General features: G+C 39.1%; 1 protein-coding gene across 3 annotated transcripts in view; it reads right to left on the reverse strand.

Annotated features, from left to right (window-relative positions):
- Window positions 1–7,663: 7,663 nt before the first annotated feature.
- Window positions 7,664–27,147, reverse strand: part of LOC124797945 (voltage-dependent calcium channel subunit alpha-2/delta-3-like) — a 314,695-nt gene continuing 295,211 nt past the window's right edge. For all 3 annotated transcript variants that reach the window (XM_047261087.1, XM_047261086.1, XM_047261085.1), the window contains 2 exons: window positions 23,855–24,053; window positions 7,664–10,010 (listed from right to left, as the gene is read on the reverse strand). In XM_047261087.1, the coding sequence (XP_047117043.1) occupies window positions 9,906–10,010; window positions 23,855–24,053 (304 nt within the window). In that variant the 3' untranslated portion in view covers window positions 7,664–9,905. The remainder of the gene's footprint in view (window positions 10,011–23,854; window positions 24,054–27,147) is intronic.

The raw sequence follows: 27,147 nt of genomic DNA on the forward strand, positions 1-27,147 counted from the left end.
AAAAATTCAGAACGTAGAGTTGGCCATATTGACAAACATCCCAAACAGTCTTGCCAGTCGGATTTTCGTAGTACATTGAAATGCTGCTACATTCGAAGATGAACAATACAGAATTTGTATTTACTTTGTAGAATAATGTATGAAAATTCAGTGGTCGAAACTCGAGGCAGAGAAAAAAGCTCGTCTTCCACTTTTTTTTTTTATTTTATTATTTTTTTTTTAATTTATTTACTGACGCAGAGGTTTTGGTGCCAGTATTTATCTTTGTGCCTGCAAATCATGCCTATGTAGCACTACATATATTCAATGGCAGAAGTTAATTGTGGCAGCACCTACCAACATTTTTCAGAACTTCCGCTTACTTTGCACTTGATTCTAAGCCGCAGGCAGTTTTTTGGATCAGAAAAACCGGAAAAAAGTGTGGCTTAGATTCGTGTAAATACGGTATTTGTCCGTGTGCATGTGACTTGAAAGATAACTGTCTTTTTGAAAGATGACACTCTTGTCACATGGCTGAACGAAGAAGTTAGGTTTGACACAGTAAAATTGGTCTCATAATTGTAATTACTAACTCAGGTAATGTGATAAAACATTTTATGGTACTCTCCCTTAGTGTATAACTACCTTATTCTACTTAACTTGCTTTCAATTTTACAGTATCCCAAGAACACCCTAGTCCTTAACTATTTATTTCTATACCTTTTATGGCTTGACAAATACTACAGCTATAACCCACTATGTGCATGGTGTGGGTTACACCATGTAACATTTCTTTTGTCCTTGGTATACAGGATACAGTGTAAACTAGAGATATCAATCTCTCCAGCAAAGCTGCCCACAGTATTCCATGCAGAAAAATTACATAAAAGTACTTCATCAAAATATTCAATACTTTGGTAACAAAAAATTAGAAGCAGAAGTACTCCTGAGTGAAGTAAGACCAGACATATTATGCATAAGTGAACATGGACTAACTGAAAGTAAAATACATAATGTGGCAGTAAAGGACTACAAACTAGCTAGTTACTTCTGCAGATCTAAATATAAGGGTGGTGGCGTTTGTATATATATTAAAACAGGTACTCTTTCAAAGAATGTAAACAGTGAAGCTGCTACATTTCCCATAGCTAGAGAAAAAGACTTTGAAGTTACTGGTATAGTGGCAGAAGATTTTAGAGTGTTTTGTGTGTACAGGTCACCATGTGGCAATATTAGCATCTTTCTAAAAAAAGTTGCTAGCTTATTGAGAATGAATATGAAGAGAAATCTTATTATATGTGGAGACTTCAACATTGACATGGGAAAAGACACAAAAATAAGACAGGATTTTGAAGAATTGTTAATACAGCATAACATGAAAGTGACAATAACTGCACCAACAAGAGTGACTTCACAAAGTGAGACAATTATTGACAACATAATTACTAATATGTGTAACTATGAGTCACATGTAGTTCAGACAGAAATATCTGATCATCATGGACAACTAATCAGCTTTTGCAGAAGTAATGACACAGTATCAGAACCAAAACAAACAACCAAAGAAATTAGGATCATCAGTGAACAAAATATCAACATCTTTAGAACAATGTTAAGTAAGGAAACCTGGAATGAAATCCTACAGGCCCAGAGTGTAAATGAAAAATATGATGCATTTATTTCAACAATTAAGTACCATTTTAATGTAGCATTTCCCAAAGTAAAGAGACAAGAAAGGCATCAAGATCAAACACAGTGGATTACGAGTGAAATACTAGAACAGCGAAGGAAGCTTCAGGATGTGAGACGGATGGGCGAAGCTGAAAACTATAATGTGTTAAAAAAGAAGTATAGAAAAACAATAAGAGAAGCGAAAGCAAGAGCAATTGACACCACTATAGCGAACTCAAAAAACAAGGCAAAGGCAGCTTGGAAGGCAATCAATGCTGAAAGAAAGGAAAAAGATGGGTCAAACAAAGAAGAAGGTATTAGGTCAATTAAAGTAGACAACACAGTGGTCACAGATGGTATGGAAATAGCAAACATACTGAATAATAACTATATCAGTGTAGTAGAAAACCTAAAATTGGAAAGAAATAGTCAAAAACAGAAGGGTATTAAGGTACCAAGAAGATCATGCAGTACTATGTTCTTAAGACCAGTCACGGAAGATGAATTGCGGAAAACTATACAGAAACTGAAGTCCAAGAAATCAGCTGGTGATGATGAAATATCAAATCATGTAATAAAGCTGGTATGTGAGGAGATAATAACACCACTGCTGAACATAGCAAACTGTTCTTTCAGAGATGCAATTTTTCCAGAAAAACTGAAGATAACGAAGGTAGTGCCAGTGTACAAGAAAGGGTGTAAGGATGATCCCAACAACTACAGACCAGTTTCACTGATATCAGGTTTCTCAAAAATCCTAGAAATGCTTATGTATACCAGATTAGTTAACTATTTGGACAAACATAACATTCTCATGACCTCACAACATGGTTTCAGAAAGGGTAAATCTACAGAATCAGCAATTGTCAGTCTAACAGAATACATTTTACAGTCCTTAGATGAGAAAAAGGTTGTCTCTGCAATGTTTCTGGATCTTTCAAAGGCATTTGACACCATTGACCATGAAATGCTGATACAAAAATTAAGCAACTATGGCATTCGGGGGCAACCAGGTGAATGGATAAAATCATACTTGTGCAACCGCAAGCAGTATGTATCATTAGGAAACTCATACCAATCAGAAACCCAATCCATCAAATATGGAGTGCCGCAGGGTTCGGTAATGGGGCCATTGTTATTTAATGTATTTGTTAATGATATAGGTGTTGAGGAGGAAGAAAAGAAAATATTGTATGCTGATGACATGACAATACTAAATAGTGACCAAAATATGGAACAGCTTGAGAGAAGAGCATACATATCTGCAAATGCCACAGCTCAATGGCTGTTGGAAAATGAACTGGTTATAAATCTAAAAAAGACTATGTATGCAGTGTTTAAAAACAAGGAAAAGGCTGTAGACATGGATTTAGAGGTTGACGGAACAAGGCTGGAAGAAGTAGAATCTGCTAGATTCTTAGGTATTCTTGTGGATAATGAACTGAAATGGAAAAAACATATTAATAATGTCTGTAAGAAACTGAGCTCTGTCATATTCTTAATGATGCAGCTATCACAGTATTCAGACAAGAACCTTCTGTGTACAGTGTATCATGGACTTTTCGAACCATACTTACAGTATGGAGTGACGGTGTGGGGAAACTCAAACAAACAAGAGACAAAACGAGTGTTCACATTACAAAAAAAAGCAATTAGGACCATTTTAAGAAGAAAGACCTCTGAAACATGCAGAAACTGTTTCAAGAATTTAGGTATCTTAACTTTTTCATCATTATATATATACAAAACAATAATGTACATCACAAAAGGTAGTGAGGACTGGATTACAAATGCTAGTGTACACACCCACAATACAAGAAAGAAGAATGAAGTACGGAGCATACCCCACCGACTGGCAATGCTAGAAAAAGGACCCCAGTACTCTGGTATCAGACTACTAAGAAGTCTGCCCAAAACCTTGCAAGATAGTGTACTTCACAATGAATTTACAAAGAAACTTAAAGACTATCTCATTGAAAAAGAGTTTTACAGTGTTGCAGAATACTTATGCCATTAAATTTGTATATATTGTTACTCATTATCAGTGATGTAAAAATGTAAGCTAAAGGTGTAGAAAAATAATTGATAAAGAATTTTAATACTTTGACATGTCCTATATTACACGTACATTTACTGTACATGATGTAATCTTACAGGATCAAATAAAATTCAATTCAATTCAATTCAATTCAAAATCTGCTATCAGAGTGTGTAGAAGAGAATCTGTGTAGGTGCTACAAGGTCATGGCAGTTACAGTCATTCAAACAGCCAAGCAGCTCTGAATTCCCTATGACTCACTGCAACAAGATCCAAGATGTTCACAAAATCCCGTGATGCCCTTGTGATGTTAGCAGACAGAAACAGCGTAAACCTGCTGTGGGCTGGTCACTAAGGAATTAGTGGCAATGAACAAGACAATAGGCTGGCCTGGAAAGGTGCGACAACTCCATTTGTTGGACAGAAGCCTGAGCTGACCATCACTAAGGTGACTGTAAAACCAAAACTACAGAACTGTATCATGAGGCACACTTAGAATATTGGACTAAGATCCAAAAACAAAAACTTAGTAAGAAAATGATGCCAAAGCCATGTTTCAAGACAAGTTCTCTGATCCTGGGCTTGAACAGGAGCCAGATTAAACTCACGGTATTACTAATGACTGGCTATTGGAATTTTAAGAAAAACCTACACACAACAGGTATGGAGAAGGAAGCCCCCAACTGTTGACTGTTTGGTGAGGGGAGATGAGACTGCACTATTTCAATCTTCCAGTGTGAAGCGTTAGGGATCCAAAGACACAGCATATTCAGATCATTAATTCTTAAAGAAACTATGTCTAATAAAGAACTAATACTCTGTAAGGGTACTGGCTGGCTTTACTAAAATCACAGGGAGAGAAACCACACAGTAAATTCAGTTTCAGTGTAGGCAACAGCAGGCTAAGATAACTGTCATTTTATCTCCCGGAAAAAATCAAATCAAGTCTTCTTTTTTGCTCTTTCAACTAAACAACCATTGGATTTTTAGTTATATTACCCTTTTTGATAACTTTCCTTGGGCTATCCCCAACTTTCGTTTGACTGTTGTACAAATGAGCTGTGAGAAATTGGCACACAGTAGGCTAAGGAAGGAAGTGGCCCCTGGGCTATTAAAAATCAAACAATCCACAATAAGTAACAAATTCACATAAAAACATTCCTTCTGCATGACAAACTCGTTTATTACCTATTGTAGACAGATTGTTTATTTCAATTTCCTTAACTGAATGCATTCTCATTTCATAGAGCACATTTGCCAAGTGACATGACAGGTCAGTGACCATGAGCCAGGCAGAGAGAGGGCAGAGACAGCTGAACTGAATGAAACCTTTTTATCATCCAACGTTCGCCAACCTAGTAACCTTTCAATTTCGAGGGAAGGTAGTAATCATAGCAAGTACAATGTCTTCACCTTAGTTTGGTTATGGGAGACAATATATTTACTCCAGTATTACTCAAACAAAATAACTGGAAGTAAACCTATCATTCAAACATAGATTAATGGTTCTGTTTTACAATTTGCCATTGTGGAAATTAAATACATCAGCAACATAACTGTACATAACTAACCTTTCTATATTACGACACTTTTCATCTTGGTTAACGTTTCTGTCAAACTTATTTTTCTATGTGTTATTTTCCAGTGCTTTTAAAATTTCATTCTGATGAAGACATCCTTAGAGATGTTGAAAAGTAGCTCAGTGTAATAAAAAATTATTTGCAGCCGGTTGGCTGTGTTATTTCTCCATGGAAACTTTAATACAATTGCTGAAAGACAGTCATGATCAAAACTGTAATTCGGTAAGTCATAAATTTATGTTATTAAAATATAAATTTTACACAAATATATTTGAAAATGAATTCCCTATTATTTCTGTACCTTTTTTATTTACCTTGCAGGCTTAAGCCATGTGAAATCAGTCTCAGAAGCAGTTCTGTGGAAAAGATAAGCAGTGATTATTCAAGTTACTTTGAGAGAACAGCAGTCTAGAGAGGATTATCTTGACCTTTCTGAATGAACTGTGGTCTCACTTATTGAAGCACTACCTCATAGAATATCTATTAATGCTCCAGGGCTACATCTCATACAAGGTGGATGTCAAAATTTATTTATTGCCAGAGAATTTTTATGTTCTGTGATGAATTAAATTATGTCTACAAGTAGAGAATGTAATTTGTTGTATTTGTATTTTCCTTACCAGTACATATGTCGAAGCATGACAGGTGCCTCTTCTGAAGCAAAAGCATAACACTTAGATTTCAGAATTCTATCAAAACTTACACCAGCTTGTCAGCTGAGCTACTCCATGCGTGGCTTTACAAAAACTGAATAAGGGTTTATGGTACAGTCCTCTGTTCTATCTTTGATGCTACATAGTCTGCTGAATCAAAAATGAAGCAGAACAAACAAGCAAAAATACTGAAAAATTTAAGTCAAAATTGATAACATTCCAAAAACTATCAGTAATGGGCTGGAATAGTTTGTTTCCAATAAAGTAAGAGTATCTTTAAACAGATCTGATCTGGGTGGCACATTTTTCAGTACAAATTTTTGCAGTTGCATAAAAAAGAAAATTTCTTGAAGGGTCTACACCTAGTTAACAAACAAAGTAGAAATTACATGGGCGCGAGAGGTGTCAAGCTCTTATTTTTGACAGCAGCAGGAGACCACACATACAAATTATGTATGTAAGCATTTGGCACCAGTGGCTCCTTCTTCTGGCAGAGGGTTAGAAGGGGAATGGAGAAAGGAGAAGGAAAATGACTGGAGACGTTTAAGAAAAGGGTTAGAGTTCATGAAGTCTCCCAGAGCCCCAGGTGTGGGGAGTTTTACTTGATGGGATAAGAAAGGAAATTTGATTGTTCATCTTTCTTTCTCAACTGATCAGAAAGTTTCCCCTGACCCGGGGTTTTGGGTGAATTTTCCAAACTCTACCCCTTTTCTTAAACTTCTCCAGTCATTTTCCTTTACACCTCTTTACTTCCCTTCAACCCTTCTGCCAAAAGAAAGGGCCACTGGCTCCAAAAGATTGCATACATAAAATCTATTTTGTATGTGTGTGCTCCTGCCAGCTGCCACTTGGTGAGTAGATTCTTTATCTATCCAGTTATACACATCAGAAACAATGTGCACTTGTCTCACAAGTGTTGTAGATAGTAGGGTTATAAACTGCATTATTAAAGTTAATGCAGCAATGTTAATAAATGTTGAAAGTAATAATGTCATTTGTTAATATGTGTTTCTGAATAATATTTTTTGAGATAAAAAGTACACACAGTTTAAACCAGTTTTTTTCCTGCCAGATGTATGAGCTGAAGAGCACCCGACTCCTTTTCCTATTGAATCCAAATAAGGCACACTGCTTTTGTTTGTCCAATGGAACCAAACTAGGGGCTATCACAAAGAAGAAGAAAAGACTAGAGAAATAAATGCCTATCAAGGCTACACAGTCAAAATACCAGTAGTGGTGAATGCAGAATTGAACCATGACAGCCAGAGTGGCAGATTATCATAGGGTATGGTCATGTCATAAGAAACAATAAAATAAAAATTTACAAGAAAACAAGAAATAAAGTTGCCAAAAATGTTATGTCTAGAGCAAAGCATTGTACAGAAGGCAACTCAAATGAGTAAATGTGATAATAAGTCTATAAAAATAATTATCAAAGAAGGGGCAGGTCAATAGGACATCTGCTACAGCATCCATTGAAACAGAAGTAGAGAGCAACAAATACGGGGATAGACAAAAACAAGAATATGCAGAAAAGGTTATAGAGAATTATCATCACTATTTAGCATAAAACACACAAATGTGTGGAACATTATTCACAGCTACATGTATCCATAATCAAGCTTCCATCATCTGGCTGCTTCCGTTCAACCATTCATACACATGCAGCTAAAAATGCACAAAATAGTCAAGCAATAAAATAAAATAAACACATTCAGACAAACAAAATTTCTCTAATTTATTTTATTTTATGTCTTTTTGTGTTTTTGAAGTACATTATCACCCAGCAGTTCTTCTAAACTGTTGCTACAAACTTTTTAGAGAGACTTCTGTTAAACAGGATAAGAACAAGAATTCTGGAAAACATTCATGTAGAACAAGCAGGTTTCAGACCAAACAGTAGCTGCACAAGTCAGGTTCTGAGCCTGGCTACACACATTGAAGCTGGATTTAAGAAACAACTGAAGATATCTGTAGCCTTTGTCAATGACTGCCAATTATGACACAGTGTGGGCAGAAGGGCTTTTATATAATTTGATCAGAGCTATCTCCTGCCAAACCACATTGAGCCTAATCAATAACACACACTCAGACAGGCCATAACAAGCAGTCCAGGAAATCTCATAAGCAAAGAAAATAATTAAATAATACACAGGAAACTAAGAAAACTACCTCAGGTGTCAGTAATATCCCCTCTATCTTTCAACCTTTTGTATTTCTGACATACTTGAAACCAGCACAAAGAAATTTGGATATACTGACAATCCAGCACTTACCGTTCAGCATAAGGAATTCAAAAGTGCTGAAAACACTCTTTAACTAATTAACTCAACCAACTACATAAACATTTTACAATTGGGAGACTTGTACCCAATCTTTCTAAAACCAAAGTCAGCATGTTCCACTTCTACAATAAATTAAAGGTCCTTATGAATGACACAGTCCTTCCCTACCAGAGTCATCCAAATTAATTTGGAACAACCCTTGAAAGGACACTATCTCTCAGGAAGCATCTTGAAAAACTTCTTGGAAAATAAACACACAAAACAAACTTATCTGTAAACTCTGCAGTACTAACTGGAGAGTATAAGCAGACACATTTCGAACTTCTGCAGTCAGTTTAGTATCTTCCAAGGCTGAATACTGTACTCCAGTGTAGTTGAACAGCCCTCACATAAAAAAGATTCACTCTCTCAATACAACCATGGGAATCATCTCTGGATGCATAAGAACAACTCCATGAACTGGCTTCCAACACTCAGCTACATAGCCCCTCCTCTGTTAAGAGGACAAGAAGTCCTACTGAAGGAATATTCCAAAATAATTAACCATCTTCAACTTTACATCCATGAAGACATTCCTGGGTTGACAACAAACTGACTACGTTCCACAAATCCAGGCCTGCAACTGGTCCAACAGCTTTTCAATAGCAAATTCATCACTGACAGCAACAGTGTGTGCATACAACCTTTGGAGTTGTCAAGGAGCTTATACTGGGAGTCTACCTGAGTGATCCAAACAACTTTTTCATGGATACACCATCAAACCTCAACTGGATAACATTATCATATAACGACTGCTTGTCAGTTTAGTGATCATTTGTATTATGTCTATTTTGTGTTTATGTCTTATTTTTTCTTGTACTTTTGACTGTATTGTATAAATAAAAATTACAATGCTATGCTTTAACAATTGGGAATGTGCCAGAATATAAGATAGGCAGTTGCAGTTTTTATTTACATGAAAGAACCAATTTTTTTACGTGTCTTTTTCTACAGCACTTATCACATCTTAATAAAAAAAAACATTCTGCTTTGTAAATAGTGTTTCATTATCAGTAAAAAGTTACTTAATATTTAATGTACATTAAACCAGTTCATCTGCATAATCTGCATGGAAATTCTGATTGACTTACTGGATTTGTAACATGTTTGTACTTTCACTAATGCTTGTATCGTAACATTCACCACAGGTATATTCAAACATATAACTTACGTGCTGTATAATGGTGTTTCTTAATGCATCACTGTCATATTAGGACCCCCATTATTCAACAGCTTTATAATATCATTTAAGTAACTTCTAAAAAAAATTGTTTTCTTTCTTATACATTTCACTTCATAACATTATATTTAAAAGGAAATCATAGCACAAGTTTGAATTATGTTTTTAAAAAAGAATTCATAGCAATCACACTTTGTTACAAAGTGTAGAACTTTATTCCTGTGAAAACATTTCATTTTTAATATGTGTATATTGTTTTTACATTTTCATCTGGTTTGGTTCTATAAACATTTGTGCAGCAATAGCAAATAAACACAAGTGTTGAACAGTAATATGGATCACCATACCATGAGATTCTTGGAATTTTTGGACCATATGAATAAAGAAATGTAACAGTCAGGTGAACAAAACCTGACTTGTGAACAGGAATTTATATAACTTGTGACTGTTCTGAGTCGCCCAAAACAGTCACAGCCAGCATCAGAGTATCTTGGAAGTGACATATAACATAATTCCACACAGACTCAGAGCAAAATGGCTGACTTTTGTTTCTGCAGCCGCCCCGCAGTACTTATCCAATTCCTCCTGGAAGTAAAAATATATGAATTTTCACTGTTGTCATAGAGTGTATGCTTTTAGATATTAGAGTAGTTTTCTACAACCACACAAACTAAAATAGTTTTCTACAACCACATATAAGCTAAAACCAAAAAAAGAATGTGTAACAAAACAGATACATAGAAGTACTGTTTACATTTTTATTGATTGGTACACCACATTAACATGCTATACTCTGTGCTTATTTTTCTAGCATGACCACATATTAAATATATTTTGTATTTAGATGTACACATATTATCTAGCAGTGCACAAAAAATAACATACCACTATCCATCTTTAAAATTCTTCAAAATCTACCAGCAGTTTAAATGTTGTTAGATAAATGTTTTGCCAATAATAAAACAAATAAATAGAATAACAATAAAATGAAATTAGATAATGTAAAAAATAAAGTAGGAAATTCCTAATCATGGTTATTTTTTGGAAAGCAAATGTACACATTGAAATAAAAACTCTGTACCCAGCTACAAATAGAACCATATTTGAATTGTCCTCTTCAAGATTCTCCACAACTCACAATTAATGTAAGTATTTACAATATGTAATTTTTATGACAAGTTATCACACACTATGAAGTCAATCTGATAATATAAATAGAAGAAAATATTCAAAACTTGGCAAAATGCAACAAATTCTACTCATCTGAAGAATTTTTAGCAAGTAATCATTATAAAATATATCATTCACAACTTATCAAGCAAAATCACCCCACAGTTGTTACATATTGACTTTACTCCCATTTCCTTATATATAATAAATTACTGAATAAAACTTCACTGTACAGCTCAGTGAAACCAGTTGTATGGAAAATAATGTATGATTCTGGTTACACTTGATGGCTAGCTATAAGAGGTGTCAGTCAAACCTGAATTGTGGTTTGGATGATGTCACTTGTGCCAGTAACAATGCTGAAGAAGAACACCTTCCAAGCCTAAGAAAAGCACATACTGCAACAGCTTTCACCAACAACAAAAAGTTAGAGAAGTATTGGTTACATGAAGGAGGGGAAAAACGCGTGAAGTTTCATAGTGTGCAAAGGCGTTTTCGTTTTGTAAAGTCTGAGTGTGAACTGTACAAATGGAAGAATGAATTACACAAAGTAAGAAATATGCACCAAATGGAAACCCAAAACCATCTGAATGAAAAATTGTTCGAAAGATTTAGAAGTGCTCATGAGAGCTATGCACCATTACCAATGGAGATCTATGAGACTTGATCCTCAAAATTGCATCCGACATGAACATTGCTAATTTCCGGGCTTCGTTGACTAGTTTGGTGTTAATATGTGGGCAGCTACTCTGGACAATCATTTGATTAGGCCATGCCTCTTTCCACTCAAGCTACCTGGTCCTGTATACTTAATCTTCCTACAAAATTTATCGGATCCATTCTTCAAAACTGTGCCACTGAATGTCCATCAGAAATGTGATTTCATCAATTCTCACTTCCCATGTGCGATTCAGAGGCATCTCAACAGATGACATGGTGAAAGATGGATAGGCCAAGGTGATCCACCTGCGTGAATGCCACGACTGTGGGATTTAACTCCTAAGGATTGCTTCTTGTAGGATCGTATACAAAGTTTAATTTGCGAGACTCCTGCAGAGACAGAGAAAGATCTGCTGGAATGAGTTCTGGCTACTGCACTAGAAACTGAAGAGATGCCAGGTGGGATGGAGAGTATGTACCAGAACATGCTTCATAGGTGCAATCTCTGTAACAATGTTGGTGGTCGCCACATTGAACCATTGTTGCAATGCATCAGTATACTTCTGAATGTATGGTATACTGGGTTCTTTTTTGTTTTGGAATAATTTAAACATGTATTGCTTAAGTGCTAATACAAACAAATGTGCTTAAGTGGTAAATGATGTTTTGTTATGTTTCCTTTTGAATTGTTACCTAGTAATTGTATGGCATCATGTGTATTTCAATTCCTCAAGCAGAAGTTTATGAATTAAACATCTGAACTGATATAGAATGGAAACAGTACATTTACAGACATGGATTCTACAAAAAATATTATGTACTCACTGCACTCTACAAGTCATAGAAGTTTGTAACAGGGACTTCTAAACACACTGCATACAAACTGTTGCCAGAGGGGGGTTGAACACCAAACTTCCAGATTTATAGCCTGTCATCTACTCACTTAGCCATCAATCCACAGTATGCACAATGCTGACAACTTCTTTGGTATTAGATGCCTTCTGCTACGAGCCCAACATCACTTCTGACCGCATGCTACCCTTACTTCCAGTGGACAGACCTACATTCAGCAATATGCTCACAGGAACTGCTGGTACCATTTGTTACTGTCAGACTCTTCCAGCAAGATTGAAAGGATTTTAGATTATTCTGGTCTTGTCAGAACTGTAAGTTTCATTCTGTTCAGACTTATGCATCCCAGTGCGGATGTGGAGTTTGAAGTTTCCAAGTCTTCAGTTTGTGGGAGGACTGTATCATATCATGAAGTATATTTCTGGGTGTTCCAATACTAGAAGGATTGTGTCATTAAGCATTCTGTGAATTTTCTATGTAGTCTAAGATTTACTTCCAGGTTATTGACACTTTTCAATTTTTTCTGTGTTGAGCTTCAATATCAGCCAAAGGACATCATTTGTGTTACGTTGGGGAAAATAATTTTGTTAATAAATGGTGCAAAACATAATTCTTATGTTTTCCTATGGGAGTGCACCAAGCCCAGAATGCTTCAGTTAAATAAACTTTACAAGCAACTGTTACAGGTAGTGCCTCCATGTACAGACGTTTTCAGCCATGGCAACAGCTGCAGACCTGGTGTTAGACTTAACTCATCCAGTGCTCCTTCTGCTGTAGAGGATGCAACACACCAATGAACTCCTTGTGGAGAGGCTTGCAGCAATCATGCAGTCAATGCTGAAGTTACGGGGACACCTAGTGCAACGACTTCTCGGCCCACAACATTGGACCGCCGCCATTCCGTGGATTTTATTGAAAAATGGAACCTTGGTCGTGCTACACTGCACATCTGGAGCAGCATTTTCTCATCCTTATATCACTACTTAGATGTAGCAACATGGTTTCCTCCTGGCTGGTCCATCCATATATTTGTTGATTCAGCAGCTCCACCCTGAGGCAGAACACCATGCCTTCCCTTATGCCTCATTAAGGTCTAGTCTTCTCGATTACATTGATTCTCAGGTGCACGTGGCTGCAGCACATCACAAATTTTTTAGTTGTCATAAGGTATATTCTTAGTCTTGCAGGGAATGGATAGCCCACCACTACGGGCTCTCTAGGGAGTGTCATTTTTGGTGTGGTGACTCCAGATGTAAACAATCTTATCAGTACTCACTCATGTGGGACATGGTCCTTGTTCGTTCCCCAGAGAAAGCGTTACGTCGCAATCTCCTGAAACTCAAAGACCCACCTCTTAATGCCTGTCTGCTTATCATTTGTTCCTTTGAGCAATATTTGCGCTCTTCAGTGGTCTTACAAGATCCGCTATTGGTGTTCGGCTCGTGCCCAACTCATGGGAACCTTTCCCTGTTTAAACCCACCTGGAATTCCAGCAAGGAACTGCCAGGCCTGGATCTGTTATGACAGTTCCCTACTTGTAGCCTGTATTTTGTCAGTCACCAATGATGGAAACACTGCTTCCAGTTTATGCCACTTGCAGCAAATCTGGCCACATGGCCACAGCCTGCCAGTCTTCTACAGCAATGACTATTGATTGGACATATGGTGATGTAGCCTGTGCTTTGTCAATTACCAATGCCACCAATGTTGCTTCTGGCATGCTAAGCACACCACCTGTGGCAAATCTGGCCACATGGCTGATGTTTGCACTCTGGTTTATCAGTGGAGGACACCGACCCCATTTCTGTCTCTTTTACAGTCCATTCTCCCACCCTCCAAGAAGTTCATGTCTATCTCTGCCCTAATTGAAGGGGATCCTGTGGATGTGCAGATCGACACTGGCTACTCTACCACCATTATCAACTGGCCTACATATCAGAAGGTGAGGGCACCCTCCATCATCCTACTGACATCATCGTCTGTAGTTTTATTAACAATCACATCACTGTCTATAGTGCCAGGAACTGCAGCAGCTTCAAGATAAGAGAATTCTCACTCTGATCTACAAAGGCAGGAGGGCCACTCCCATAATGGTTGTGGAAAAACCAAAAGATGCTCTTGGTATCTGTGGCGATTTTAGTGCTACAGTTAACTCTCATACATTGATAAGACTCGTATTTCATTCCTGAAGTTGAAGACTTTCTAAGCTCACAGGTGGAAAAGTTTATGCCAAGATTTATTTCCATGACTCCTATCTATAGCTGCCATTGGACACCACTGCTCGGAAGTGCTCAGGATCAATAATCCTTTCGGTTTGTTTCTATACAGTCAGCTGCCATTCAGCATTGCTATTGCACCTGCCATTTTTCAGAGGTATCTTGAGCAGTTACTCCATGATGTCCCTGGAGTGGCTAATTACTTAGACAATATCCTGGTGGCTGGCAAGTCTGCCAAGAACCAGGCACACAACTTGAATGCTCTCTTTGGCATTTTTGATTGGAAACAGTTGCAGTGCAACAAAGACAAATGTGACCACTTCATTCAACAAGAGGAATACTTGGGACATCTGTTTAGTGCTTCCAGAATTCATCCTATCCCTCAGTATACTGAGGCTACTCAAAAGCTGCCAGTGCCCAAAGACAGATCTCATTTCAACAACACGTCTACAGGAGGGGCACGGACGCCATAATCGTCGATGCAGTCACTGCCTGCTCCAAGTGCCAGAGGAAGAAAGCTGTCCACCCTGGCCTGAAAACATTTTCTATCACCCAAAGCATCCACTCCTTGGTCCACCATCCATCCAAATTTTGCCAATCCATTCCTTGGTGCCTCCTGTTGCAACCGGGATGAATGTCATGCACCTCCTCAGTCCAGACCATCAAAATTCTTACTCATATTTTTGCCCTGGAAGGCCTTCCTGAAATCATTGTGACTAACAACAGGCCCCAGTTCATCTCTACCAAATTTTCTAGCTTTTGTGCCGTGAATAGCATTCCTCTTATTTGTAGGGCACCACTCCATCCAGCATACAACAGCTTTGCTAAGCAGTTCGCTCACACATTCAAGATCCAAATGACAAATCTGTGTTCTCACCCATCCACTGGATGATGTGCTCACACTCTTTTTGGTATCCTGTCATGCCAGTCCACAGAGTGGGAACAGTTGGAGAGCCAACCACACAGATCCTCTTTTTACCACCCTTCATGCCCAGGAAAAGCACGACCACCCTCCACTGTCCCACCAGCACCATTTCTTCTTGCAGGATCCCATGTGCACGATGAATTTTGCCCATGGTTGACCCTGCTGGCTCCCTGCCACAGTTACAGCTGTACCATACTGGAGGTCACCCTACAGGACAGCATATAGTGTTGCAAACACTTTAATCAGATCTGAGCAGGGTAGGTTTCAATTCCCCCATCCGAAACTCTCACTCAGTTTTCTGTTCCAGGCCTCCATACACCCAGACCAGCAAAGGTCTCATTGGGGATGCCGACCTGGCTGCCTCTACACAGGGGGACACTGGGCATCACAGCTTAACACCCCAATGAACATCAATCTCACTCTGCCTTCACCTTCCTGAGCAGCCAAGATGTGGGGGTGTGGAGTCTGGTGCGTCATGGAAGTCATATAATGCTGACGCTACCCTGCAACACACCTCTGTTGGGTGGGCTGCAGCAAGCACAGCCCCTGCAACTCAACAATTGCACAGGCCAGCAAGAAAAGAAATTTGCAGCTCGACCTTCACAGAGCCTTTGTGTGTAGCAGACACGAAAGCAGGTGTCATGCACAACTGTGACAGGGATCGCTACTGCTGCATATCTGTTTGCTGCATCCGCTATGTCACATGTGGCCAACTGAGTACAATTATACCTCCACCGTGTGAGTATTTGGGACCAAAGTGGTCAGATCTAAGCAGTTCCAAGGCAACCAGTCGACAGATGCCTTATGCTACGGCCTCCACATTGCTTCCGACGGCACATTGCATTTGGCTCCAGTGAACAGTGCTAAGTTCCGCTACATGCTCATGGGAACTATTATTATCATTTGTTACTGTTGGACTCTTCCAGCAAGATTGAAGATACTTTAGAATTACTGCAGTCTTGTCAGAACCTTAAGTTTTGTTCTATTCAAACTTACATCTCCTAGTGGCAGTGTGGACCTAGAGATTTCTAAATGCTCAGTCTAGTGGGAGGATTGCATCTTATCATAAAGAATATTTTTGGGTGTTGCAGTCTAATGGGAGGATTGTGTTATCAAGCATTTAGTGAATTTTCTGTATACTCTAAAATTTACTTCCAGGTTATTGACACATTTGCACTGTTCTGTGCTGAGTTTCATTATTGGTGAAAGGAGAACATGTGTGTTAAGCTGAGGAAAATCATTTTGTTAGTAAGTGGAGACAGAACTTTATGTTCTGAGCCCCAAATACTACCCCCACCCCCACCCCCTTTGTTAAAAAAAGAAAGGAAAAAAAGATCATGAAGGAATTATCTTAATGGGGCAAAAGTTTGAGATGTGATGTAAATTTACAGAAAATCTAATTTTTACAATTTTGGAAAGATTGTATGATTTATTCAAGAGAAAGAGCTTCACAAATTGTGCACGTCAGCAACATATTGTCCCAATGCAAACGGTTATTTGGCTTAGCCTTGATTGACAGAGTTGGTGGATGTCCCCTGAGAGGTACTGTGCCAAATTCTGTCCAAGTGGTGTGTTAGACTGTCAAAATCCCAAGCTTGTTGGAGGGCCCTGGCCATAATTCTCCAAGCATTCTCATTTGGGGAGAGAGCCAGCGGATTTGCAGGCCAAGTTAGGGGTTGGCAAGCATGAAGACAGGCAGTAAAAATTCTTGCTTGTGCGAGCACATAATGAAATGTAAGCCCAGAATGGCTTGCCATGAGGGGAAGCAAAAGAGGGCATAAAATATCATCAGCTTACTCCTGTGCTGTAGGGATGCTGCAGATGACAACTAAAGGGGTTCTGCTATGAAAAGAAATGCACTCCTGGTTGTCAGGCCACAAGGTGGATGACTTTCAGGTTGGCATCCCAACATTGTCCAGGACAGCTCCAGATAAATCTTGGGCTTGGAATCTCACTGACTGGAGCAGAATTGTCTTCAGTGATTAGTCCAGCTTCAAACTGAGCCCTCATGGGCATTGATGATATTCCATTTTGTTGCCCTTCGTGGAGAGTCATCCTGAGCTCACATTTCAGCAAGATAAAGCCCGCCTGCACATGACAAGAGTTTCTGCAGCCTGACTCATGCTTGTCAAACCCTACCTTGGCCAGCAAGGTTGCTGGATCTCTCCTCAATTGAGAAGGCTTGTAGCATTATGGGCAGGGAGCTCCAATCGTCTCAGGAATTTGACTATATAACATGTTAATTGGGCCTGATTTGGTACATTATCCCTCATGAGGACATCCAACAACTCTGTTAATCAAGGCGAAGCCAAATAGCTGTTTGCACAAGGGCTAGAGGTGGATCAATGCACTACTGACTTACTCAATTTGTGAAGTTCTTTCTGTTGAATAAATGATCCATTTTTTTCTGAAATTGTAATCATCTGTTGGTCTGTACATGTACATTATATCTGCTGATCTGTCCCATTCAGGCACTGCAGGTGCAATTTCTTTTTTCTTAAAAAAAGAGTATTTTTATACAGGTGGTACCCATGGTCTTACTGAGCAGCCTGAGATCTTCACTTTCAATACTGCAACAGCTAAAGTCATTCGCCAACCATTGGCTATGTTATGCATTACAGTATCAGGTGACCCCTCAGGAGGAAGAAAGGACTGGTGCCCAGAGTTCTCAAATGAGGTATACACACACACACACACACACACACACACGGCAGTTGCCATTTTTGGACATTGTCATTGTATTCAACCAAGCACATGCAATGTGGCATCTTAATGAACTGCAAGTGGCAAGGGCAGTCTGATTGATCGAAGAAGCGTGGATGTTCTGTTGTTTTTCTACAGATGCCATTGTCTCTCCATCTGTCATCCACATGTTGTGGACACGCCACAGGGGGATAGGTCAGTACACAAGGAAAGTTGCATAAGGACACTGGGTCATTACAACCCCTCTTTAAGACTGATATCTGGCCACCTTTGCATTGTGGCATCATACGGCTACTGCCAGAGCACTGCAAGATGACCTCAGAAGGGCCACTGGGCCCACTTTGTCCAATCAGATTGTAATGGGCAGGCTAAAAGAAAGGACCTTATGACCCAGACGTCCTGTTTGAGTACCCCACTTGAAATGATAACACTTGCAGCTTACCATCAGTTCTACTGATCCTATGTCAATCAGAAACTTTGATACTCTTTTGTGAGATGTATTATTCATAGACAAGTCCAAATTTATTCTGACACAGGGTGATAACTGTGTTCCCAAACGTCCTGTGATGGTACGGGAAAGCATCAGTATTGACAGCCGTATGGATCTTGTCATCATCCATAGTCACCTTACCACCAGGCAGTATATCGATCATATCCTGGTGGAGCAAGTGGTGGCTGCTGAATAGGTGGTGGTCTGGACTTCCTTCCCATGAACAGTAATGTCAGGGCTCATGTGGCAGGCATCATCAGTGATGTCTTCAAAAGCCTGTACATAGAAGTAACAGAATGGCCAGCAAGGAGTCCTGACCTAAACTGCACAGTGCATGAATGGGGCATGTCCAACAGGTGTGTTCACGGTCGCCCTATTCCATCACTGACACACCAAGAACTCTCAAGACCTCTCACTGAAGAATGGGTGTGGCTGCCACATGGTGACCTCCACAGACTCATATAGAGTATGCCACATAGGCGTCAGGTAGTAATAAATGCTCATTGAGGGCGTATGACAGGATGAGTTTCCAACACTTGTCGGACATTGCAGTTCTTGTTATGCAAATGAATGAGGTTGTAATGATGTCTTGTTGTGTTCTTAATTTGTGAAAGATAAAGTATAATTTGGTAATGTACCCACAGATTAATTATTGCGTAGTGGCCGGTGGCAGATGCCCAAAGTCATGTTCCCCTAATTCTTTTGGTTGGTGTATAATGCGATAGTAAGCTTTCACATCATCATCATCCTCATCATCATTATTCAGTTGAATGTAATGTTCCTTCAAACATGCATGCATGTCTGAAGGAACAGACACTGCTGACAATTGACAGCCATATTAAATTATGAAATGCATTTGCAAACTGCAAGTATGATTGTCTAACAGCTATACGATTTACTAGTAACATATGGTAAATTGTGTCAGACCAGGACTTTAACCCAGATTTCCTACTTCATATTAGCAGTAACCTTAACCACCTCGGCCATCTGAGCACACCTCCAGAACCGACACAAACTTCCACGAGACCTTAGTTCTTGCACGCAAATCATATGAGTACCGCACTGTGAGAGAGACATTATATTACTTGTCAGAATGCCTTGCTTTGGCATGAATTACAGTATGGTGGTGTCTGTATTTTATAGTGTCTGTATGGTTTGATGCAATGTTCCGTACGACATGCATGCTTGTCTGAAGGATGCGTGCTCAGACGGCCAACTGCTCGCATAAAGTGGGAAATCTGGGTTTGAGTCCCTGTCCAGCACAAATTTTAATACATTACTAATAAATGGTACAGCTGTAGCACAATTGTATGTGCAGTTTGTGAATACATTTCATAATATCACCATCACCATCACCATCACCAACACCATCACCATCATGCAGAAATAAACACTAAACTTAATAGCAATGCAACATTCTATTGCATGGCAAGTATCAGGTTTACTCTACTTGACCTTTTCTTGTAGGTCCAATGTCGTAATCAACTGAGCAGAAATGAAACAGCAGAGCTGACTGGAACTGAGTATTAAAAATAACAGTTACAATTTCAAAAATGTTCTAGGAATCTTTTATTCACCTTAAACTGTTAGTGTATGCCATTAAATTCAGGGTACACTAAGTGCCTCATGACTATTCAATTGCTACTCTATCTACAAAATTATGAAAGCATCATCAACCATGTCCATTATTCACTATAACATCTTGTCATACCATGCCTGGTTTCAGGTCTCTACTCCATATGGTAACAGAAGATCTCCAACAGCTTAAAATCATAAATTGCAAAAGGCTACTGCAACACCGATTTAAAGCCACAGTTTCCTACACACATCAAAAATAGTTTTGCAGCACAAGCTGGTATTCACGTATCGTACAACCATTACAGTGCCTTCCTTGACCACCAGCAGCATACGTCAGCCCCACATAATGCCACCCCAAAACAGCAGGGAACCTCCACCTTGCTGCACTCCCTCAACAGTGTGTCTAAGGTGTTCAGCCTGACTGGGTTGTCTCCAAACATGTCTCCGGTGATTGTCACGTTGAAGGCATATGTGAAACTCATCAGTGAAGAGAATCTGATGCCAATCCTGAGCAGTCCATTCGGCATGTTGTTGGGTCCATCTGTACTGTGCCGCAGGGTGTTGTGGTTGCAAAGCTGGACCTCGCCATGGACACCGGGAGTGAAGCTGAGCATCTTGCAGCCTATTGCACACAGTTTGAGTTGTAACACAACATCCTGTGGCTGCACGAAAAGCATTATTCAACATGGTGGGATTGCTGTCAGGATTCCTCCAAGCCATAATCTATAGGTAGCGATCATCCACTGCACTAGTAGCCCTTGGGTGGCCTGAGCAAGGCATATTGTTGACAGTTCCGTCTCACTGAATCTCCGCCACGTCCGAACAACATCGTTTTGTTTCACTCTGAGATGCCTGGACACTTCCCTTGTTGAGAGCCCTTCCTGGCACAAAGTAACAATGAGGACATGATCAAACGGTGGTGTTGACCATCTAGGCATGGCTGAACTACAGACAACACGAGCCATGTACCTCCTTCCTGGTGGAATGACGAACTGATCGGCTATCAGACCCCCTCCGTCTAATAGGCGCTGCTTTACATCTTTGGGTGGGTTTAGTGACATCTCTGAACAGTCAGAGGGACCGTGTCTGTGATACAATATCCACAGTCAACATCCATCTTGAGGAGTTCAGGGAACTGGGGTGATGCAAAACTTTTTTTGGTGTGTGTATATTTGTGGTATCTTTAGGCTGTAGCCATAGATGGTGTTGTGTCTATACAAGACAGCATAGACACAATGAGAGGAAGCCGAAAGGCACGTGCTTAAACTCACGCAGGCTGGCGTGAGGTCTGAAACAAGATACGTAATGAATGCTATAAAGAAAAGTACGTAGCTTCTGGAATACTTAACTTTAATCCACATTTGTAGAACATCGCTCTTGATGATACATTAATAGGATCTCAATATCAATTGAAAACGGTGCCTTGCTAGGTCGTAGCAAATGTAGCTGAAGGCTATGCTAACTATCGTCTCGGCAAATGAGAGCGTATTTGTCGGTGAACCGTTCCTTGCAAAGTCAGCTGTACAACTGGGATGAGTGCCAGTACGTCTCTCTAGACCTGCCGTGTGGTGGCGCTCGGTCTGCTATCACTGACAGTGGCGACACGTGGGTCCGACGTATACTAATGGACCGCGGCCGATTTAAAGGCTACCACCTAGCAAGTGTGGTGTCTGGCGGTGACACCACAGATGGCATGACTGTCATGGAAGAAAGACAAATCAGTGACACAAAGCCCTCTTTAAGCCAAGTTTACATGGCAAAACATGTCCCTTGATATATTGTGTTACTGTTACCAATAGAGATGAAACAACCCTTGCAGTTGTCTGAAATGATTAAGTGAAGGAATGGAAAACTGCAGCAGCTCTCCCCAAATTTCAGTTTGGTATGTTGTGACTGCAGGGTTTCTTTTCTGTTTTCTATATGTTCTGTTCCGTTTAGTTGTGCCCATGGAACATTAAATTCATTCATCTTCCTCATACTAAAATCAAAGTAATCTCAATGTATATTCACACATGTTCATTTTTCTTACTCATTCTGTTTTGCTTTGAGGTAATTATTCAACATTTCTATATTTTACTGAAAAACTGTCCAAATGCTATATTTGTTACTCAGGTGGACCTCCTGCTTGTTCATCTCCTCTTGTATGAGGTGTGTTTTTTTTTTTTTAAGTAAGTACTGTTTTGAAATTAAAAAAAGACGTGCTAAGATATCTCAATAATTTTATTTTTACATGAAAGCCTGTACATAATTCTATGCACTGATGCCATCACAGTCTGATTCTTCCTTGTTTACATTGTGTACTGAGTGTTTAAGATGCCTCCGATCATCATGAGTCCCGCCGACTGTGAAGTACGGGCTGTTATAAGATTTCTTAGTGGTAAAGGCCTAAAAGCGATCGATATTCATTGTGAGATCTGTGCAGTTTACGGAGAAAACATTATGAGTGATGGAATGGTAAGGAAGTGGGTGAGAGCATTTAAAGATGGCTGCACAAATGTGCATGATGAACAACGGAGTGAGCGTCCTTCGGTCGTTAATGAAAGTTTGGTTCAGGAAGTGGACAATAAGGTGAGAGAAAACAGACGCTTTACGATTTCCTCCTTGCAGGATGACTTTCCTAATGTTTCTTGTAGTGTTTTGTATGGCATTGTGACCGAGCACTTGAATTACCAAAAACTGTGCACACATTGGGTACCGAAAATGTTGACAGATGTGCACAAAACCAAACGTTTAGACAGTGGATTGACTTTCCTTGAGCAGTACCACAATGACGATGATGATTTCATAAGCCAAATTGTTACGGGTAATGAAACATGGATGGCCTACGTCACACCAGAATCAAAGCAACAGTCCATGGAATGGCAGCATTCAGATTCACCTACAAAAGTGAAGTTTAAGCAAACAATTTCTGCCCAGAAAATCATGTGCACAGTATTTTGGGACAGAAAAGGAGTATTGCTTGTGAAATTTCTGCATCGTAATGAGACAATCAACGCAGCAGCTTACTGTAAGACACTGCACAACCTGCGCCATTCAATTCAGAACAAAAGACGTGGCAAGTTGATCAAGGGCATCGTTTTGCTGCAAGACAATGCTCGTCTGCATGTGGCGAATCAGACCAAAGATCTCATCACCTCTTTTCAATGGGAAACTTGAAATCATCCTCCGTACAGAACTGATCTTGCCCCCAGTGACTACCATCTCTTCCTGAACTTGAAGAAACACCTGGGCAGTCAGCGTCTTCAAGATGATGACAAAGTCAAAACAGTGGCGGTGCAGTGGTTAACAAGTCAGGCGGCAGACTTCTATGAGGAGGGTATTCAAAAACTGGTAGAATGTTATGACAAGTGCCTCAATATTGACAGAAAGTATGTAGAAAAGTAGATCAAGGGCTTTCATGTACAAACAAAATTATTGAGATATCTTAGCACATCTTTTTTTAACTTCAAAACGGTACTTACTTAAAAAACACACCTCGTATATATGACACGCACAGTAGACAATGCAAGAAAACCGAAGCAAAGAGAGAAAGAGGGACTCAGTGCTGTGTGGAGGTTCTTGTAAATCAGTAATATGGGAAGGATAGATGGCCAAAAACTTTTCAATAATATCTGTTACTCCTAAATGTATACAATATTTCATTCTCGAACTTCCTCTTTTCTGTAATCACCATTACTTTTAAACTGGTTTGTGACAATATGTGATTGCAGTTGCCAATTTCAGAAACATATACTATTAAGAAAGGAGATACAATTAAAGTTCAATAGAGCAATCACCAGACTTTATAGTAATCACATGCCAAAAGTATTATCTGATAGAACAGAGAGGTACATACCCTTGGATCTTCAGTGAAACATGCAGAGAATCGACTCCGAGGTAGTTTGTTCAGTGGTAGTTTGTGGCAGGGGTGTTCTGTATCATTGTAGTCCACTAATTCAGACTTAGCACTCAGATGGCTAAAGCAAGTTGGACGCATAGAATTCACCACAACCAGTAGTAGACTTGTGTTTGGAACACGGCATGGAATGTATGGTCTAAAAGAAAACAACCACAAAATCAATGTAATTTATAAAATAGTTCAGTTTAAATAAGTGAAAACAAAACTTTGTTGCATAAAATTATGTGTTTCTACAAAAATCTATGTGATAACCCAAATAATTTTCATTCAGTGCAACAAATTTAAGGATGTACAATTACCTATCTGGTGCCAAAAAATCAGCTTTTCATGTATGAAGGTGCTGAAGGTAAGGAAATGTCACACCAAACGCCAGGCTATGTAGGCAATTGTTTGAGGTCTCAGGTCACATACACTATAATATTCACTAGTATCCGAGAGCCATTCTGGGCCACAATGAACAACAGGGCAGACTGTACTGTGTTCACCTTCTAAGTAGTACTTCAACTCCAACATCAGAGATAAGCAGTAGAGGTAATGTGCAAGCACCTTTGGTGATGAGTTGTCAGATGTAGCTAGAATAATCTCGCCAATTTTAGCACATTTAGGCACTGGTAAATACAGGAGCAGTTGTTTGAAGGGTCAGTGACTGCTAATAACTGAGACGTCTTTACGGCTATTATTACAGAAGTGGTTCAAAAAGTACCCTTGTTTGAGGAAAGATACCATTGCTAATACCAGTTGCTATATGTAAAAACGGAAATAACAGTCATACATAAGTGCTTTGTTTTTTTAGCAAAACATATCATTATTGAACAGGTCTAAAATATTGTTTCAATTTTGATATTAAGTCTACAATTTTGTTTCCACCATTTTCTAACAGCTGGCAGTAGCGGCAAGTGGTGATGGAGGTGGTAGGTTGTAAGTGTCATATGATAAGCTTAGGCATTTTTAAACATAACACCATTAAAATATTAGTTGATTTGTGATTGTATCATAATGTTACTCTTGATTGACTATGTCAAATTATGAGCCCAATTCTTGTCATTTGCAGGAAGTTTTAGTTTTCTGCTTTAACATGATGAAATCGGTGGCTGAAGCTCATAAAAAGCTGGACAAGACATGTGGTGTGGCATCTATTAGGGAAAGAATGTGCAGAGAAAGTTTCAGCACTTCAATAACAGTGATTCTGATGTCAAAAACCTGCATGGTGATGGAAGAGAAAAGGTTTTCGAAGCTATTGAAATCAACAGAAACAAACACATTAGATCGCTATTCAAAATAACTGATGCACTTGAGCCAAGCACTAAACGAGAAACAGCAACAGTACTGCAATAGACATGAAAAGGTGATTTTTCAGTATGACAACACTCAACCTGGTGTTGCAAAGCCCATCAGAACATTCTTGAAACTGTTGACATGGGAAGTCGTCCCTCACCCACTGTATTCTCCAAACATTGCACCCTCTGACTACCACCTTTTTTGATGAATGGCATATGGTCTGGCAGCCAAACGCTCCAGTCATATGAACAAGTGCAAAATTGGAGGAGGAGTGACTAGCAATGGCCAATACCTTGAACCGTAATTTTTTTGTAAGTTTTTTCACAATAAAGCTTTGAACTTAAAGAAAAAATGGAAGAAGTAAAGTTGTACACATAATAACATGAATCATTTAAACTTCCATTAAATTCACATGTCACTTCTGCTATTTTAGATGCTTGGGAAAAAGCAGAAACTACAGAAGCATTGTGCAGCATAGGTATTAGCTCCCTCTGAATTGCTCCTCTCTCCAGTGAAGTCACTGCACTACCTGCAACCCTTTTTTCTAGGGCCCAACAGAAAGTTTACAGATAGTATTTCCTGATAATTTCCTGCACTATGTGTCTCTCCCGATTCATTTTGAAGTGCCATTTCTTATCCTTCACTTTTAAAAGCTAATGAAAGCCAGAATTTCACTTGTACGTTTTAAATTTGTCCTCTGTAGCACCTGTTATAGTGGCTCCTCTTTTGCTCACACATCATTAGCATGCATTTCTATTTCCATTTCAGTTATATTACATTACATTTTGTTACTCTATCTGTTCCTGTGATTTCTGAATACTATATATGACAGCTGTATATATGACAATCTTTAAATCAGCATGAGCATGTACGAGGTTCCTCATCATCTGGGAATTCTACACTTGCAGACAGTAAATTGGTCATACTGTCTACTAGCTTTCTGTCTCACTCTTGGATAATATGTTAACAATATAACTGAGGTGGCACCACACAGATTGCAAAAAATATACTTTCAATTTTTGATAAAATAATGTAATTGGATAGTCTTTCCATATCATCCCATCCAGTAAGTTTCCCCTTACCCAGGATTCTGGGTGACTTTTCCAAAATCCATCCCTTTTCCTAGACCTCTCCAGTTCTATTCCTTCACCCCTCTTCCTCCCCCTTCAACCCTTCTGCCTGAAGAAGGAGCCACAGGCTCTGAAAGCCTGTGCAATTATAACCTCCTTTTATGTGCGTGTTCTGCTGCCTCTTGGTGACTAGATTTTTTACCTATCCAATTATGTTAAAAAAATATACTTTGTCATCCTAAGTATTTATGAACATAATGTCCTCCTTAGTGCAACAGATCACTTTGCTAAAAAGTTCCCTCTAGTAAAAAATGACATTGAACCAGTATTTAAAACAGCAGGAAAACTATGGAACCGCCATTTCATGCGTCTAATTTTAGATGTTGTTTATTAACTTATATTGCCTATCACAGAAACATTTTCAGATATGTTTACAAAGTAAGTAAATTTAATTTTGGCACAGAAAAACCTAGTATTTCATGGCTATTATTAGATGCGATCATTTATCTCTCAACAGTTTTCAGGGGACACTGTCACTTACACCACTGCTGCTAGCCCCCCACCCCACACATACAGCACCCTCACCGCCAAGTTGGACCATAAAGATAGGTTTGGCAGCATCTCCTCTGTAGGAAGGACTTCAAATGTGGGATTTTGGCTTGGAAGTCAGTCAACAGCATTAAAGCTAAACCTGGTGACTAAATTAGAGAATAAGCAAAAACATTAACAGAAATTAGATAAAGTAGCAACTGGAGCACTTCTTACAAGTTTTGTTAACATTATGAATAAAATTTCCATGATGCACATTACATAACATCTTGTTTCACATAAAACTATTTGCTTTGCCATCCCTATGTTAGCAGTGAAGCCACAAGAACAGCT

Source organism: Schistocerca piceifrons, chromosome 5 (genome assembly GCF_021461385.2).
Source record: "Schistocerca piceifrons isolate TAMUIC-IGC-003096 chromosome 5, iqSchPice1.1, whole genome shotgun sequence".
Taxonomy (NCBI): Eukaryota; Metazoa; Arthropoda; class Insecta; order Orthoptera; family Acrididae; genus Schistocerca; species Schistocerca piceifrons.